General features: G+C 50.3%; 7 protein-coding genes and 1 non-coding gene across 8 annotated transcripts; 5 read left to right on the top strand and 3 right to left on the bottom strand.

The window, feature by feature from the left end:
* Positions 1-80: 80 nt before the first annotated feature.
* ASPBRDRAFT_136900 (putative importin beta-5 subunit) lies at positions 81-3,312 on the top strand (the record flags this gene model as incomplete). The annotated part of the gene is made up of 3 exons (XM_067618846.1): positions 81-899; positions 957-1,486; positions 1,542-3,312. 3 exons carry the CDS (start codon positions 81-83, stop codon positions 3,310-3,312), a joined length of 3,120 nt encoding a protein of 1,039 aa, XP_067474118.1.
* Positions 3,313-5,660: 2,348 nt separating this feature from the next.
* ASPBRDRAFT_136937 (class I SAM-dependent methyltransferase) lies at positions 5,661-6,842 on the top strand (the record flags this gene model as incomplete). Its single annotated transcript, XM_067618850.1, has 3 exons — positions 5,661-5,699; positions 5,845-6,552; positions 6,603-6,842. 3 exons carry the CDS (start codon positions 5,661-5,663, stop codon positions 6,840-6,842), a joined length of 987 nt encoding a protein of 328 aa, XP_067474117.1.
* A 23-nt stretch (positions 6,843-6,865) lies between these two features.
* Positions 6,866-8,145, bottom strand: ASPBRDRAFT_48384 (phytanoyl-CoA dioxygenase family protein). The gene has a single exon (XM_067626080.1). The coding sequence runs from the start codon at positions 8,061-8,063 to the stop codon at positions 7,128-7,130; it is 936 nt and encodes a 311-aa protein (XP_067474116.1). The 5' UTR covers positions 8,064-8,145; the 3' UTR covers positions 6,866-7,127.
* Positions 8,146-9,234: 1,089 nt separating this feature from the next.
* Positions 9,235-12,368, top strand: ASPBRDRAFT_187549 (Het-C domain-containing protein). Its single transcript, XM_067620104.1, has 4 exons — positions 9,235-9,768; positions 9,827-9,974; positions 10,032-10,190; positions 10,262-12,368. Exons 1-4 carry the CDS (start codon positions 9,672-9,674, stop codon positions 12,303-12,305), a joined length of 2,448 nt encoding a protein of 815 aa, XP_067474115.1. The 5' UTR covers positions 9,235-9,671; the 3' UTR covers positions 12,306-12,368.
* Positions 12,369-12,719: 351 nt separating this feature from the next.
* On the top strand, positions 12,720-12,792 carry ASPBRDRAFT_t255. Its single transcript has one exon. It is a non-coding gene; the product is annotated as a tRNA-Lys (tRNA).
* A 729-nt stretch (positions 12,793-13,521) lies between these two features.
* On the bottom strand, positions 13,522-14,917 carry ASPBRDRAFT_137015 (putative TRAF-like signal transducer; the record flags this gene model as incomplete). Its single annotated transcript, XM_067618855.1, has 2 exons — positions 13,522-14,268; positions 14,381-14,917. 2 exons carry the CDS (start codon positions 14,915-14,917, stop codon positions 13,522-13,524), a joined length of 1,284 nt encoding a protein of 427 aa, XP_067474114.1.
* A 667-nt stretch (positions 14,918-15,584) lies between these two features.
* Positions 15,585-16,367, top strand: ASPBRDRAFT_136867 (syntaxin family protein; the record flags this gene model as incomplete). The annotated part of the gene is made up of 1 exon (XM_067618841.1): positions 15,585-16,367. One exon carries the CDS (start codon positions 15,585-15,587, stop codon positions 16,365-16,367), a length of 783 nt encoding a protein of 260 aa, XP_067474113.1.
* A 281-nt stretch (positions 16,368-16,648) lies between these two features.
* Positions 16,649-17,664, bottom strand: ASPBRDRAFT_354690 (uncharacterized protein). The gene is made up of 3 exons (XM_067623353.1): positions 17,352-17,664; positions 17,164-17,276; positions 16,649-17,041 (listed from the first exon to the last, which is right to left on the bottom strand). Exons 1-3 carry the CDS (start codon positions 17,476-17,478, stop codon positions 16,931-16,933), a joined length of 351 nt encoding a protein of 116 aa, XP_067474112.1. The 5' UTR covers positions 17,479-17,664; the 3' UTR covers positions 16,649-16,930.
* Positions 17,665-17,829: the final 165 nt, after the last annotated feature.

Here is a 17,829-nt window from a genome sequence, read left to right as displayed (position 1 = left end):
GGCCCCTTGTCTAACATCCATTGACTATACTCCTTCTATCGAACACTCTCCCGCCTACTCACCTACGCTCCCCTATCAACATGGAGCAAGAGCTCCTGACATTGCTCGCAGACACTCAGTCACCCGTTACTGATACTAGAAAGTCTGCTGAGCTTCAGCTTCTACGCCTTTATTCCAACGAGAATTTCCCCCTAACACTTGCGGCCATAGCCTCTCACGATTCCGTTCCGACCAACCTCCGCCAGTCTGCCCTTTCCGTTCTTCGAACCTTCATCGCCGCATCCTGGTCACCGGTTCTCGATGAATTCAAAGGCCAGGTTCTGGTCAGCGATGGAAACAAGGCTCAGCTTCGACGGGCGCTGCTGGACTTAGCCACCGTTACCGAGACTCCGGAGCGCAAGGTTAAGTCGTCTGCCAGTTACGCCGTCAGCAAGATTGCCAGCGCCGACTTCCCCGAGCAGTGGCCAGAACTGTTACCTTCTTTGCTTCACATTATAAACGATGGTAATAGCACCGCCAGTGCTCTTCACGGAGCACTGAAGGTCCTCTTGGATCTGGTGGACACTGGGTTTAGTGAGGAGCAGTTCTTCAATGTTGCTCGGGATCTCGTCACCAGCCTCTTCAACGTCGCTACTAATGAGTCGAGAAAGCCGATGCTGAGAGCACTGGCTGTCGCTGTTTTCCGGGCCTGCTTTGACACCTTGGAAATGGTCCTCGAGCAGCATAAGGCGGCTGTCAAACAATTCATGGATGAAGTACTTGGTGGCTGGTCTCCCTTCTTCCTCTCGACCCTGAAGGCACCTCTCCCACAAGCTCCTAGTGCGCAAGAAGAATCTAAAGAAGGCGAGGTCCCCTCCCAGTGGAGGGGTGTCATTGGATTGAAACTGCAAGTGGTCAAGGTACATAGCCGTTCTGGTCCCCTTTGTGGATTCACGCTAATCGCCATGGCCCATTAGACTTTGATGAAGATTCGCATGGTATTCCCGGGTCTGCTGACGGCTCAAAGCCCCGTGTACTTTTCTACTATCTGGACTGAGCTGTCCAACATACAGTCTGCTTATCACGAGTTCTACATTGAGGATGAGAGACAGGGCCGTATGGAGGATGTCGACGGACTTCCGTATACATTGGACTTCTTGGTGCTGGAGGAACTCGATCTGATTCAGACGCTGCTGAAAGCGCCGCCGGTCAAGGCCGAGCTGCAACAGCAGCTACAGAATGCTGGGCAATCTGCGGCAACGACAAGTTGGCTTCCTGAAATCATGAAGCTGGCGGCCTCTTATGCTCAAATCACATCTGAGGAGGAAGGCCTGTGGGATATCGATGTGTCTCTGTTCCTCTCCGAGGAGACATCGGTTACTGCCAACTACACGCCCCGTACTTGCAGTGGAGATTTGGTGGTCAAGGTTGGTGAATGGCTCAAGAACACGACGGTTGAGGGTCTACACGCATACCTGAACGGTGTGTTCTCCGATGCCTCCTCTACGTAAGTTATATTCCTTTCCTGAAGCTTCAGACAAAGACTAAACGCTCTGTTGAAGGTGGAAATTGAGAGAATCGACCCTCTACATCCTTAATCAGCTCCTCCGGGACTTTAACGAAGTTTCGCAAGATATACCCGCCGGCTTGGCTAATGGAATCAGCAACTTTATCCAGTATTCCATTCAGCAACCAGAAGATCTTTTGAGAGCGCGGGGCTACCTCACCGCCGGAATCCTGTGCCAGGTCGCCGGCGAAACCTTCCAGCAGACGGCTGCCTCCTACCTCGAGGCTGCTATTAAAGCTATCACCGAAGATGATTCTGAACTGGTCAGGGTCGCTTGTATTCGAGCATTGCAGGATCTCATGCCCTCACTTCCTCCCAGCGTGACGGTTCCTCTTCAAGTTGCCATCGTTTCGGCTCTGTCACAGTTCGTATCCGCATATGACCTTTCTGACCAGTCAGAGGGTGAGGACTTGAAGGTTACTATTGCTGAAACGCTTCGCGATACGATCATGGTCCACCCAACTGTTGTTCTGTCGTCGACCGCCATTGATCTACTGTTCAATGTTGCCAGTAGCGGAGCCACTAACTTCCAGTTGACGATGATTGTCACAGAAGCATTCGAAGACATAGTGGAGGCTGTCGCAGAGAACGGCCCTGAGGCTTTCGTTCGACTATGCGAGAAGGTTCTTCCTTCCCTGACCGGAGCGATCGACGTCGGCAACCTCACCCAGGAAAACGCTCTGACTAACTTCGCTGCGGACCTTCTCCGTGCTCTTGCGGAAGGAGCATTGGAACCTTTGCCTGCCGGCTTCGTGGAGACAGTCATGCCGAAGCTGAATCGTTTGCTGCTCGATTCGTCCGACGCGGAGCTGATCCGTCCGGCTACAGAAGCAGTCCGCCATATGCTCTCTCATGACTTCAACCAGTTCGTTGCCTGGAGAGACCCGCAGAGCGGCAAAGAAGCAACTGAGGTTGCCTTAATCATAATTGACCGCTTGCTCGGACCCTCGGTTGATGACAATGCGGCGACAGAAGTTGGACAGTTGGCTGCGGAGCTGGTGGAAAAGGCAGGCTCCGAACGCCTCGGTCCCTATCTACCGCAGCTTCTCCGGGCTGTGGCCCAGCGACTGGCTACTGCGGAGCAGGCCCAATTCATTCAGAGTCTTATCCTTGTCTTTGCACGACTAACGCTGATCAGCGCACGCGAGGTTGTGGACTTCCTTGCCCAGGTTGATATCGGTGGCCAGAGTGGACTTCCCATTGTGCTGAGCAAGTGGCTCGAGAACTCGGTCAACTTCGCTGGCTACGATGAGATCAAGCAGAACATCATTGCGCTGGCAACGTTGTACAGTCTGGGAGACCCTCGCTTGTCCCAAGTGCAAGTCAAGGGCGATCTCATTATCCAGGACACTGGCCGTATTAAGACGCGATCCCAGACTCGTAACAACCCTGACCGATACACTACGGTGACGGCTCCGCTGAAGATTATCAAGGTTCTTGTTGAGGAGCTGGCTGCTGCATCCGGCAGCAAGGAAATCGATGCGGCCACGGCGGCTGCTCTGGAGGAAGAAGGGAGCGATGACGACGACGAGTGGGAAGATATGCCCGGCAACACCCTTGATCTCAATCTGGGCGTCACCAAGCAGGAGCTGATGGCATTCGGCGAGGGTGGGTCGGAAAGTGTATTCGGAGTGCGCAGACGCGACGACGAAACGCAGGCCTTCCTGTTGAACTTCTTCCGGGACGCAGCCAGCAAGCCTGAGTTCCAGCAGCTCTATGCAGCCTTGTCACCCGCAGAGCAGGAGAAGCTGCAAAGTCTGAACTGATCGGACTTGGCCGCTGTAAATAGGGGCTGATACCATTCTATGGGCAAATATTACCTTTTCTTTACGTTCTGTTTATGACCCCCCTCAGTCGACGCTCCGGGTCATATCTGCAACGTGCTGAATGCTTGCATAGGTAGACTTAATGATTGTATGAACAAGCGGTACATCAATGGTCGCAATAATTATTGCTAGTGCTGTTGAAACTGTTCGCTCTTTTCAGCAGTTCCGTAGGACCCCATCCAGTAGATAGACAGAAACAGTCCGACCTGACCCAAGAGACGTCAACGGTACCATGCACCTTTCCTGTAGTGTTTCACCCGGCATTTAGTCCACAACATCCTCCGTCGATAGTTTAGTTGGACACCTGCAGCTGACAACAAAATCAACACGTAGCCGGCCGTCCGGATCACCCCGGTGGTCCTGCATTTACTCCTTTGGGCTTGGTCGTGGGAAGTGTGAGTGTGTGTGTGGTCGAACGATGGATGCTTACTGCAGGAAGAATACTCCTAGTGCACACACTAAGTAGTAGATAGTACTAGCCACCCAGTGATCCAGGTGTCTAGGCTGTTGCCCCATAAAAAGTTGATAACTAGTTCGTTGTGAACCGTTGCAGTTAGTTAGTCTATGATTACACCGCTTTAAATACCTATTTCTCATATATTACATTACTTGAGAAGATTAATTGATCACGAACTAGTGGATACGTAGTAAAGAAGTGTTGACTCGAACTGAAGGAGCCGCGGGCACGGTCAGTTAGTTATCAGTTATTTGTGGGTCTAGAGAGTACCTAGAGAATTGGCTTCACCGCAAGAGGAATTTTACTGTTGGATTACTGTGTAGATACTATTATCACATATGCAGTACTGCTACAAGCTACTACTTGATTATTATTATCATTATGTATACTCCGGAGTATGTTTTCCACATTCATCGATCGCAGAGGTAGATAGCTGATAGAATGGTTATTGGGGTTTGTGTTTGTGTCGTCTGTGCTCGGCTATTTTGTCCTTGGGATTTAGCAATAAAAACAGTATCCCCTCATCTTCTCGCTTACTGGTAGATAGATAGACTAATCATACCATTTTTTTTTTATTCTTTATCGCCTAAGAGTGCTATCGTTAGTGGAGAGACTACTCCGTAGCTACTAACTAGCTAGGTATCCAGAAATCCACTGTAGCTGCATGCGATGTGAAGTGGCTGATCAACTGGCGTGATTGGGATCCCGAAACGGGACCAGCCGTCACGGGGGGAAGCGGGGCTGGGGCTGGCTTGGCCTGCCGCCTGTCCAGCCTTACTTTGCTGGTCTATTCTCTCTTCTTTCGGCGTTCTTTTGGATAAATTCAGCTGTTAATGTGTAGATGGGAGCTCCAGGGTCCAGGCTGACAAGTAATCTAATTATTTTTTTTTTCATGGTAGAGTTGGCTACTTGGTAACTAAGTAGTTAGTAACAGCCACAACCAAGTGTGCGGAGAAAAGTTGTCGGAGGTTACATAAACTAGTCTACGCAGCTGAGATCCCAAACTAGTGTGGAAACTGGGAACTACTACCAGAGTGAGGGGAGGATGAATTCCAAATTCTTTTAGGGCACACACTAGTAATTAGTTAACAACTGCGGGCTGCCTGGACCAACCTGTGCAAATCATCTACTGTGTTGTGGATGGAGAGTTAGTCTACTATTTAGTTAGATACAGCTTTTAGTTTAGTTGAGAAAAGTGACACGGCTATGGCTGTCCAAAAAAGACCCGACCAATGAAGGGAGGCTTAGGGAGCAAAGAAGAAAAAGTGGGTGTGGTTACCAACAAGACGGAATTGAAAACTTGACCTGACGATACCAAGCAATACCGGGCGTCAACCCCGACCCAGAGCCCTGGCACCAGACAGACTAACTAGTAACTACTACTACTTTGATAGAGTGTTGCTCAGTGCTCACCGCCGCCCAAGCCAGCCCAGCGCGACCCGAGGGCCTGTTCCCCGGGACCATCTCCCCCTGTCCGTCCGCAGTTACCCGTATCTTACCTGGAAGTTAGTGATCCTATCTAGTTAGTAGTAGTTGACTAGTCAAGTTAGCCATTTCCCAGGAAGAGAGAGCTCTTCTTCTTCTCTCTTAGTTGGGGTTAATTGCTGCGCTTGCTCTACTTTCTCTTCTTCTTCTTCTTTCCCACTTTCTTGCTCCGTCACATGTTTACGTCTATTTTTTACTTAATTACAACTATCTCCCTTTTGCTACCTACCCAACTCCGTCTTGTAACCTAAAAGCTGCGGCATCTTTAAAGATCCCACTCATTCCGCTCTCTCCTCACTTCCCCCCCTCCCTCCTCCCGCATTATCTCCGCCCGTCGCCCTCAAACATGCCACAGCCAGATTCGGAGGAGCATATTCAGGTAGATGTAAGACATCCCACCCCCCAAAGCTGATTTTGACCCGGTGCTTGCGGTTTTGTAATGTGGTCAATATTGCAAGTTCCAAGCAATAATTACTTACCTCTTTTCTTTCTGCGCCTAATTACGGTCATCAAACTGACTTTCTTACCAGACAAGCGACGAAGACTCCCTCATAGATGAACAATCGATCATCGATTCCAATATTTCCATAACGTCATCTGTACGAGACTACTGTTACGAAAATGGTCGCCGATATCACGCCTACCGCTATGGGCAATATCCCATGCCCAACGACGAAGAAGAGCAGGACCGCCTCACCCTAATGCATCATGCCTTCAAGCTTCTCTTGGGAGGCGACCTATATCGTGCCCCGATAGGCGACCCTCAGCGCATTTTGGATATCGGCACTGGGACGGGCATCTGGGCGCTGGAAATGGCCGAAGACTTTCCCAATGCGGAGATTGTGGGCACTGATTTGAGTCCGATTCAACCCAAGTGGGCACCGCCCAACTGTAGCTTTCTCGTTGACGACGCGGAAAGCGATTGGGCCTACATTGGCAATGAACCCTTCGACTATATCCATGCTCGCAGCCTGGGTGGCAGTATCGCGGATTGGAACCAGCTCCTCCGTCAGGCTTACGAGAATGTCAAGCCCGGCGGCTGGGTCGAAATTCAAGAATCCGAGACATGGGTACATTCCGACGACGGCACCTGCAAAGATGCTGTTATGGTGAGGGAGCTGCAGCAGAAGCTTGAAGAGTCAAGCACAAAATTTGGCAGGCGCATGAACATTGCTCCTGATATAAAGAATTACATGCAACGCGCTGGTTTCGTCAATGTTGCAGATGATATATACAAGGTCTGTCTCTAAAATCTTTTGGGCATTTGTATCTCAGCTAATTGAAGTAGTGTCCCGTCGGCACGTGGCCCAAATCCCCTCGTCTGAAGGAGATCGGACGCGTGGGGAAACTGATTCTATACGACTCGGTCGAGCCATATTCGCTGGCTCTCTGGACTCGTGTCCTGGGGTACACGTATGAAGAGGCTCAAGCTTTCGTGAAAAAGGTGCATGCGGAGCTTGCAAGTGCTACCTATCATATCTACATTTTCTTCCATTATGTGTATGGACAACGACCATTAGACGGATGATGACGATACGATTAGACTATGTGACGGCCGTGACACATACTTTATGCTTCCTCTGGGTTCTTTCACCTTTTTTTTTCCTTTTCTTTAGCGTCAAAAACAGCGGCGGATACATTTTTTTCTTATGACGATACCCTCTTTCTGGGCATATACATGAAATGTTCCTGATATTCGAGCTCGATGCAATGCAGATGCAAGCTTAATGAATAGAAGTTTCGGTGGCACACAATTCACAGCCTTTCTCACTTATTTACAAAACCCACTCCACCCTCAATTTCAAACCCCCAATCAACCCTGCAAAGAGTATCCAACCCCCTCCCCAGTCCCCATCGCCACCAAATTCGCCCGCATCTTCTCCGCTCGCTCCCCAATCCCAAACGCAGCATCCTCACGATGCACCCAAGCCCCAACCCCATGCTGCAACACCGCCGTAGCCCGTACCTTCTTATCCTCCGACGGCGCATTCAACCCCAAACTCCCATGCAACGTCAGTCTCGTCTCCTCCCCACCCTCCTCCTTCGCCTTATACACCCCTCGATGCAAAATATTACTATCATAGAACACCGCATCCCCCGGCTGCAACTCCACCACCAACTGACCGGGCAACTCCGCCTCATACGGCGCCGCATTCCGCTCCGTCTCCGTGCGCACCCGCCGATGCGACCCCGGAATCACAATGAGCGATGAATCCGCACACAACGCCAGATTATACTGGGCGTGCGACTGTTTCCCGTTGGGGCTCTTGTCCTTTAACATTTTGAGTTCTTCCTCCGGAGTGGCGGTCTCGGGAATGTCGTCGCGGTGCCAGCGGAGTTCGAAGTCTTTGGTTTCGGGCGCCACGAGGAGGTTGAAGAGTTCCATTACTAGTGGTTCATCATCATCTTTATTTCCGGCATCTGGTTTCACTCCCAGTAATTCCTCCGCCACGGCAAGTACCTTCTCCGAGAAATAGAATTTCGCGAATTCACTCCGTCCTGGCATCTCCGGGTGGAGGAGGTGCTGCACACCCCAGATTCCTCCCTCTGAGGCTGGGGGCGCGGTTTTGGGCCACGGTGGGAATTGTTTGGGGACGGTGCGGAAGTGTGGCCATTTTCCGGTCCGGGTTAGGGTCGTGGCGGCGCTGGCTATGCTGCGGAAGTGGGCGATTTCTGACGGGGTTAGGAGGGAGGGGATCCGGACAAAGCCGTCGCGTTGGAGGGCGTCCAGGTAAGGGGTTTGGGTCATTGTTGCTGTTGTTGTTAGAGGAATTGGGGCGGTGGTGAGTGATTTGGGATGTTGGTTGTTGAAATGGTGGTTATGTCGGGTGATGGTGGGGAAGATGAGCAGGGCGGGGAAGTAGAGATAGTTCCACTCAGACCATGAAAGGTACTTGAATGAGGATAGGGGCAATAGTATATATATGTATAAGATGCGGTTTACTGTTATTATCTGGGGTTGTTCTTATTACACAACAATGTGGTATACGGGATACTACCTTGTCTGTCAGCCACATGTTACCCTTCCACCTGTGGCCTGATAAGCATTGAAGAGTTCAGTCAAATACTAACTAGATACTACTAGTTAACCGAATACTACTAAGTACCCTGTAGTACATTAGTAGTAGTAGTAGTAGTAGTAGTAATGGCGGCTGCTGATTGATTGATTACCCCGCGGCGGGCACAAATTAATTCCTGATCGATCAGTCAGCAGGGCGGGGGAGACCAGCCTGCACTGACCTTTTCATTTCCATGGTTACATTGAGCGATGGACTAGTACAAACAAAGTTATATACAGTTAACCGAACATATACTTCTTTTTAAAGAAACAGTATTGTCATACACAAACAGTCCGATTCCACTCATCCAAGTACATACGAATATTTCAGTCATGATGAGCGATGAAAATTACACCAAGACGGAATCAATCAATTCAGTGGCTGGTGTTGAAAAAGGGCCCACTTTCCCAACATCCGAGAATGACGATCAACAGGAGCAAGGGCCATATGACGAAAGTCTTCACTTGGCAGTCCCGTCCCGATAGCGGTGACTGCGGTGACGGAGGGGGATAGATGCTTACAGTCATAATCATTCCACTTTATATGTATGCTAGGAAGAATGGTGTTGTAGTTGCTCCCAACTATGTGTTGTTTATCAGGAAACACTACCTCATCCTCCCTATACTGAAGCAGTGATCCTGTTGAGAGGAGAACATATCAACAACCGCCCGGCGTCGATGGAGTAATGCCAATAATGCCAAGCAAAGCCACCGACAACGCCCATGGCTCCCTCTGAAACCACATTACGAAAAATAAAAACAACACCTCGCTTGTATTTATGATTTGAGTGTCATCTGAAAAAGGATGAAGGGCTCACAGCCGAGCTGACTGGCTCTAAGCCACCGTCAACAGACCACAAATCACTAACTAAACCAGATCATATCATCGCAATGTTTCGGTCTCACACTGACGGGATGGCGGGGCATTCAGGGTCTTTTTCCCCTCCGTCAAGTCCTTAGATCTAATAATCTAATTCTATCTTGGTCACCGGTTGCAGATCGATGACACACAAGTTTATCAAATCTCTACTGACTAACTTGACTACGTACTCCTCGCTCTCGTGCCGTCTGAGCTTCTCCGAATTTGGCCCGCTTGTCTGTGTCTAACTAACTAGTAGCTTCCTTCTGTCAGTTGATCCTGCAGATAAGATAACTTTCGGCTTTTTTTTCTTTTTACTATCTGCCCCCCTCCCCTTCGTTTCTGCATGCACGTCTCACCCCTCTGCAGCTTGTCACTCTTCTAGCTTCTGTCCTGTCATCTCTTTCTATCACAGTCCCCGCAGAACATTACTCACAGCTATGGCTCCGAGAATGAGTCTGGGCACTCACGTCCTGCTCGTTCTGGGACTGCTACTTGTTGTTCTTCCCTCTCAGGCCTGGGCTTTTGGAGCTGGAAGTAAGCTCATCTCTAGTATCTTCTGCATACGCCGTCCTTTGTTTCCTAACACTCGCAGACATCGCTTCTATCTCGGCTGTTGAAGGCAAGAACTGGCGCCATGGAGATATCGAGGATGTGCTCAAAACCATCGCTTTCATCAAGGGCCACAAGTGGACCTCTATGATGGTCAAGCGCGTGTACTTTGGTAACTGGTTGCGCGATTAGTGAGTATTCGCTGCCGATACTCTACGGTGAATCATGATGACTGATACTGTTGCTAGCTCACAAGCCATGGATGTCGGTACCCTGAAGAGTCTCCCTTCTGAGACTATCCGGATCTTGGTCTGGATTCTGTCGTTCATGACGTTTGGTTATGCGACGGCTGAGTTTGAGGTCACTTCGGAGAGGCTGGGTGTTTATCGCCCTGAGGAGCATATTGAGTATGTCTTTATTTAATCTTTGGTCATCTATTATCTTGTCTGGACTCCGGACTCACGTTTTTATCCCGCAGTAACCCCAAGGATTATGCCGATAATCAAGATGCTCGCGAGTTCGATCAACGACTACGGGGCCCTGTTCGCCAGGTCGAGCTGGATATCGACCCCGAAACCGGAATGAAGAACTACATTGCGAACGAGGAGGGCGGATGGGCTACCAGCGCGGCTTACATCAAGTACAGCTTGGCTCGCAGCATTCATTACGGACGGACATATACCCATGGTGGAAGCAAGGGAAACGAGGAAGATCTCTGCGAAGCGCTTCGGTGTCTGGGTCAAGGTCTCCACACGTTGGAGGATTTCGCAGCGCATACAAACTATATTGAACTTGCGCTTCGGGAGATGGGTTTCCGCAATGTCTTCCCTCACACTGGTGTGGACACTCAGATGAATGTCCGTGGCCATCATGTGTTTCCGCTTGTGACTGGAACGTTTGGTATGGTTGATTTCTTCCACTCTGTCCTGGGAGAAGCCAACGACCACTTTACTCAGTCCGAGGTCAACGAGATGGACATTGCTCTTGGAGATGCGGAGGCAAACTCTTCTGGTGGCTCTCTCGGTGCTTTCACTGGCCTTCTGGGCAATATCCCCGGTACAAAGGATCTTGTGGAGGAGGCAGAGGAGCTCAAGCGCCGCTCTGAGGCTCAGGAATCTGCGAACCGGTCTTATGGTGCTCGCTCTGGTTACACTACGCGCGGTGTCTCTAGGGAGGTTGATGATTACAGCGCTCCTCGCAGTCGAGGATTCGATGACGAGGTCCCAACTTACAGGGCGAACGAGAATGAAAGACCTGGAGAGAGCTCCGAGTCCGGTTCGGCTCTACAGGATTTCGATCCTAGCAAGACCATTGCCCAGATCTATCCCATCCTCGAATTCAGAGACAAGGTTGTCCGCAAGCTCGCGTCAATCATCGAGAAGATCCCTGGCTTGGAGGCAATCGTTGAGAAGATCACTGAGACATTGACCGTATTCGTTATGTCTCTACTGGCACCGTTCATCCGCCCTCTCATCAACGCCGCTTCAAAATCTTTGCAAGCTGGGTCTTCTGGTGTGATTGATGCCTCCGGAAAGCATCAGTATGAGCCGTGGACTGACCCCAACTGCACGGATCCTACCCACTCGCTACTCTCCAAGGACCACTTCTCCAACATTCTCAATGAGCCAGCTGGTCACGTAGCCTCCGCTATCCTGAAATACGTCGCGCCTCGGGTTCTGTACGCTTGGCAAAACCTGGAGGTCTCCGATGACCAGGTACTGGAAGATTGTCTGAAGGTGTTCCACCACCCAGCGCTGCGCAACATGAATAATGAAGCCCATCGCACAATGTTCGAGGCCGTGCAAGCCTGGGTCGACTCCAGACCCGACCGTGGCGCCGATCTGAACGATATCCTCAGCGCTGAGGGGGTTAGAGAGGGAAAGAACAGCAGCGGCGAGGAAGGCCATTCACACTCGCACGGTGGTGGTAGTTTTGGCGCTGCAGGACACAGCCACGGCTCTCAACAGCAGCGTCCACCTCAGCAGCAGCAGCAGCAAGGCTCATCTCTCCCCTGGGACAAGCTATCCAGCCTTCCCATCCCCGGAATTTCTAATCTCAACAAGCTGAACAGCGCCTTCTCTAACCTGGGGCTAGGTGCAGGCGCGAGAGGAGACACCGAAGAAACTGAGAACCCAACTCGGTATGAATCTCGCCACGAGTCTCAGTATACTACCCATCACCAGTCCTCGCACCAGGAGTATAGCAGCTACCAGCACCAATACCAGAGCCAGAGTCAGTATCATCACAGCCAGGAGCAATCGTACCAGCCAGCTCCTCCTCGCCCTACAGATTTTGATAACTATGGCGGTTATGATGAGTACAATGGAAGTCAGCGTAGGCATCATGGAGAGCATCACCACTCCCATCGTCATCATTACCCATCACCTGGTCGCACTCCTCCTCCAGGCCCCCCTCCTCCGGGGCCCCCACCTGGAGGCTATGAGGATCAGTCTTATAGTTCATATTCGAGCTATGGACGTGGGAACGGACATAGTCAGGACTATTATGGGGGAAACTATTGATCCATCGCTAAGCTAGCCACTGTACTACTTGATTCCAGCATGAGATAGACTGATATGATTCGTGACCTTTTTTTTCCAACAGAGAATAATTTTCCTTCACATATTCATAGTAAGCTCTAGATACTCAGTATACCCTCAAGCAGACTGAAACCAATAATCCTCGCCTTTGCAAGAACACCAACTCTTTGATTAGACCCAAAAAGCAATTATAACCATGATCTCCTAGTACAGCACAAACATACCCTGCATAATAGAGTCCCCCACTATTGCTGACTTACTTAGTAATTAGTTAGTACAGTAGTAGTAAAGTCACAAGCCACGCTAGTTTGTTAGTTCCCTATGCTCTCTAAAAGTCCCCCAAACCTCTGGCCTGGTTTATATAGCAAAACTCTGCAGCGCAATTCATGAGCAAAAGCCGGGCTAGCTCAATCGGTAGAGCGTGAGACTCTTAATCTCAAGGTTGCGGGTTCGACCCCCGCGTTCGGCTCATATTTTTGCTCTTTTTCTTCCTTTATTTTTGAGGTTCTATTCTTTGGGGTTGGAGGGATGGAGATTTTGTGGTTGAGTGTGTGGAGTGGGGGGGGTTCGGGGATATCGGGTGTCGGGTGTCGGGTGAGGATGGTGGGTGGGCCTCTGCTAGTCTTTCTACTTTTTACTCAGTAGTACTGTGATTAACAGTAGTAGTAACTAGTGAGTGGTAAGTTAGTAAGTAGGGTGGATGAGAGCAGTGGGATGACTGCTATGTCTTATTGCCGTGCCGTCTGCGTGGTGCTATTCAGGTTAGTAGACATATATGGGGAGTACGTAGGTATTATTTTTACTAGATTATTTTTATAGTGTGCCAGATAGAGTATTAGGTTGGGACACCCGGAATGTCTAGTATATACATTCGGAACTCAAAACATATGTACAGTGCAACAACATACATGGCAAGAGTGCATCATGATGGGATATATCGCAGTGTATGCACATAAAGGCACTTAGCCACACCACATATGACCTGCACTTGCAGGTGAAAAGAGAGAGGAACGACCTAATTGGAAAAACGCAAAGCAAAAGGATATCATGTCACATCATGTCGCAACCACGCATTCGCCAAGCACCAGTTCATTAACCACAGGATATGGACACCCCAGTGGACAGCGAAGACAAGAAGCAAAAGTTAGAAACGCCATTACCCATTTCTAGGGTACCAATGTATGAAGGAAGTGGTCTATCATAGTTTAGTTCCCTCTCGTCCGCTATCGCTAAGTCTCCGAGGCCGAAGAAAAGCAGTAGATGGACCAGCTGCGCTACTTGGCCCCGACGCAGACGCAGGGTTGCCGTTACTGCCACTGGAATTGTTTGGACGTGCACCTGCTCGCTGGCCCTGATGCAGACGGGGGTTCAGAAGCCATTGCACCTGCATGCGAATGCTGCCCACGGCTGCGTTGGTGTGCGCCATGTCTTCTTTTAAACGAAGGCATTCGTTCATGAGAGCCATGCTAGCGCGGGCGTCTAGATCCGTGATGGCGTTAGAGAGCTGTCCGACCTCCTCGCGGAGGGATTCGTGGAGAGAGAGCAAGTAATTCGTCGTAGTGGCGGTATAGAGGTTGGAGCTGTCGATCTGAGACTGGTTGCTTGCCGAATCTCGTCGACGAGGAACATCGGAACTTGTAGGGGAGGAATCTTGCTCGGGTAGACGAGTTGACTGAGCTAATGTCGAGCGGATGTTGGAGATTCCGTCCTCGAAGATTTCGTTCCGCTGTTGAAGGTGGCGGATAGTAAGTTCAAGGGAATCGAGTCGTGCATTCTGCGCCTCGAAGTACGGGCCCATGGCTATCAGGGGACAGGTCTGTTCATGCGTCGTCAGGTCTGCACGCTTGACCTTGACGGGACAGCCGTATTTCGATGCCGCGCAAGGATGGACAACCTCGGGACAGGTGTCGATGTGCTCTCGCAGTGCTTTACGGAGGACATTTGTCTGGCAGTCGGGACATGTTGTTTTGAGACTCGGGCATAGATCCTTAACGTGTTCCTGTGGCAAAAGCAATCTAGTTAGCTAGTGTTCTATGGCTTAAGAGCAACATCCATACTTCGTAGTCTTGTTCCGCGACGTACTCGTCGCATCGCAGACAACGATGAAGTTCGTGCAAGCACCGGCCCTCAGAACTGAGGTCCTTCTTCCGGGTCGTCTTGTTGCAAGAGTCCTCCGGGCACTTCATGAGCCTATAGCCACAATACTTGTCGACATGAGACTGGATATGGCCTCTTGGTATAATCTCCTCGCAGCCCTCATCCCGAAAAGGACACCGCACCCTGATTTCATCACACATATTGAGTAGCAGACGGGGCACGTTGAGGTAGACACCCCTCGTGGGCGTCCGGCAAGTGGGACAGGTGAAGTCGTCTCGACTGGCGGAAAACGCAGTGATGGCAGTGTTTAGACATTTTTGGCAGAAGACATGATCGCACTGAAGGCGCACGGGGCGAACGAAAGGGCAGTGACATATCGGGCACATGAGGTGGTCATCGTAGCTGGAGACCAGCTCTAGTGAGCGCAAGTCGACAACTTCGTCTCGGTCGCAGTTCGCCTCCATCGCGAGTAGTTCGTCGAGGGTGATGCTCGCCATACTTCCGAGCCCCCTTTCCACGCAGGAACTATTCAGCTTATATTGTCAAGCCACGGGCTCGTGCGCCGATCGAAGTAGTCCTGCACAGGGGGGCAGAAATGAAGGGACCGACCGTCCAGATGCCACAGGGGTGCAGTGATGAAACAATAGCACAAAGCAAACACCCATGTATCTCAGAAAGTTACACGGTGGCTGACACGAAAGTTTGACCAAAGCAAGAAGAAAAACTCAGGGGAAGGGCGACCGCAGGAGGTGGACGTGAGGAAAGTGAGGCCATTGCGGGGGAGAGCGAGAGAGAGGAATGAATGTGGATAATCATGAATGACGGCGAGATATGGGAAATGGAGACGATGGCGGCGGAAGCGGCAGATCTGCCGAGAACGAGGCCCTCTAGTAGTCTGGTTATCCATTCCATCCACCCGGCTGGACCTCTGGCTTCACGAATATCCACTCCATTGCTCCATCGTCTGGCAAGTCCCTGCGTGGATGTACTTCTCCCCCCTTCCCTGTCATCTGCAAGTCGCCGCGGTTCCGACATCTCCGCATCGCCTGGTTTGACCGACGCTAAGACAACCTCACAGCCTTGTCCACTCTCCTACTCTTCCACCCGGCCTTTCCCCCCATACCATCCTCACGCACATCCAAACGCTATCCTATCTCCTCCGCCATGCCAAATCCTTCGCAACTCCTGCTCCTTGCCGACCATATCAAGCTCTCGCTACTCGAACGGCAACGAGCCATCTCGCTCAACCTAGAACCCAACAGTCAAGATGGCGAGATCTCACGCTCCCTCGACTCCTTGAAAGAGGGCATCGATGCCGTGGAATCCGACTGCGTACGACTAGAAGAAGCCAACGATGAAAGCGCCACCGACATGAGAGACCAGCTCGACCACCTATACTCCCAGTATCGAGAACTGTCATCCCAATTCCACGGCTCGGACGCCGCAGCAGCGGACGATCCCGTCGAGTTCACCAACATCAAGAAGTCATCACCGGACCTGAAACAGCCCGTCCCGCAACATCCTTCTTCCAAATCAGTCCGTTTCATGGACAACGCCGCCGAAGAGGATGATCTCAACCGCCGCAATCTTTTCCAGCCATACCGCGACTCGCCCTCCCCACAGGGTGTGGACACATCCGACATGTCCAACCAGCAGGTCTACGATCATCATGAGCAGATCATGCGCGACCAAGATGAGCAGTTAGACCGACTAGGCGAATCCATCGGACGACAACACCAGCTTAGCATCCAGATTGGGGATGAACTTGAGGGCCATGTTGCGTTGCTCGATGACATGGATGGCCATGTGGAAAGGCATCAGAGTCGGTTAGACAAGGCTAAGCGGCGGCTGGATAGGTTTCGGCGAAGTGCGAGCGAGAATTGGAGCATGATGACCATCATCGGGTTGATCATTGTCCTCGTCATATTGATCGTCCTGCTCAAGTGAGTTTTGGGGGCTGTTCTCGTACATGATACTTCTTGTGATGACTTCCTTGTGGGAATGGGAATCTTCTGTTGATGATCCCCCGGGGGCGAAATGGCGTTAATTGCGTTTGAGTTGGAGTTGTCCATACTACTAAGCCATTGGGTTTTTATCGTGGACGGTGGAAGGGATCTTGTGGCGTTAGAATAGGTTTGATTTGCAGCTTAATACTTTTTACAGTCTATCCGGCATCTGTTTCGAATACACTATATATCATTCCTTGAGTCACTCTATAGCAGAGCCAAATACAATCTCTCCTGCTTTTATCCCACAACACAATATCATCGAATAATAACCCCAACACACAGAAGCAAGTACTAGTAAAATATATCCCTTAGAAGTAAGACAACAAATGACCCATCACATCACCCTCCCGACAACCCACATTTAAGCCAAAAACAACAACAGGAAACAAGGAGCAAGGAACAATTGAATTTCATTTTACATTCTCAAAACCGACCCAACCGAACCCATCATATATAAGCACTGTTAGATAGATAAAGAAAAAAGCAAAAAAGGACACCAATTTATTGAGTCTTGTTCACGGGTCCATCCCTATTCGGCAAGCCTTTCGTCCGTTCCTGCATAGCTCCAAAGTCCTTATCATCACTGTCTACTTCGCCACGATCGGCCTTGACCTGTTGAAATTTGAAACAATACATTAGCATCAGATCGCATCATTTTCCAAAACCCAATTCCCATACAAGATGAGAATAGGTTGTGGGTGGAAGAAAGGATTTAAGGTAAGTAAGTGACTTACCGACGCCTCACTATCGCTAGCGATCTCCTGCTTCCACTTCGCCTTGCCTTCCTTGGTATTCTTTAGTTGGTCGTGTTTCTCGGCCTCGTAGATGTTGGCGAGGTCTTCGCGGTCTGTATTGATTGGGGTTGAATCATGTTAGAGAAATGTGTAATTTGGATGTGATTTGGTGGTTGGTTGGAACTCACTGTGATCGGATTCTTTCAGGCCTCGGCGGGGAATGCTGGTGTGGAGGGCTGCTGCGGAGGATGTGTAGGCGTAGGCAGGGCGGGAGAGGCGGAGGGTGGTTGCGCGGAGGGGGGTGAGGAAGGACATTTTAGTAGTTGTAGTTGTGTCTAGATTGAAGTTGATGGGTATTGTTAGTTTGATATCTGGATGGATTGACGCAAAATGGATAGTCGGTTGGGAGGGAGGGTTGGTTGAGATGAGGTAGTAGTATGAAGCTATCTTCTTCCACTTCTAATGGCATGACAATTATGACAGATTGTGCACGGCAGTCCACTTACAGTTCTCAATAAAGTCTTCGAGTAGTTCTGATGATATGTATGTGATAAGTGATCTCCAGATATAACAGGATGGTGGATAGATGTTAGATAGATAGTATTTAAAGCAAAAGATGAACCAGGTAGCTCGATAGCGGCGGCCTTATGTACTTAAACTATTTCC

This window comes from Aspergillus brasiliensis (genome assembly GCF_001889945.1).
Source record: "Aspergillus brasiliensis CBS 101740 unplaced genomic scaffold ASPBRscaffold_18, whole genome shotgun sequence".
Classification (NCBI taxonomy): domain Eukaryota; kingdom Fungi; phylum Ascomycota; class Eurotiomycetes; order Eurotiales; family Aspergillaceae; genus Aspergillus; species Aspergillus brasiliensis.
The sequence above is the reverse complement of the archived record's forward strand: the minus strand, read 5'-3'. Positions and strand labels throughout refer to the sequence as shown.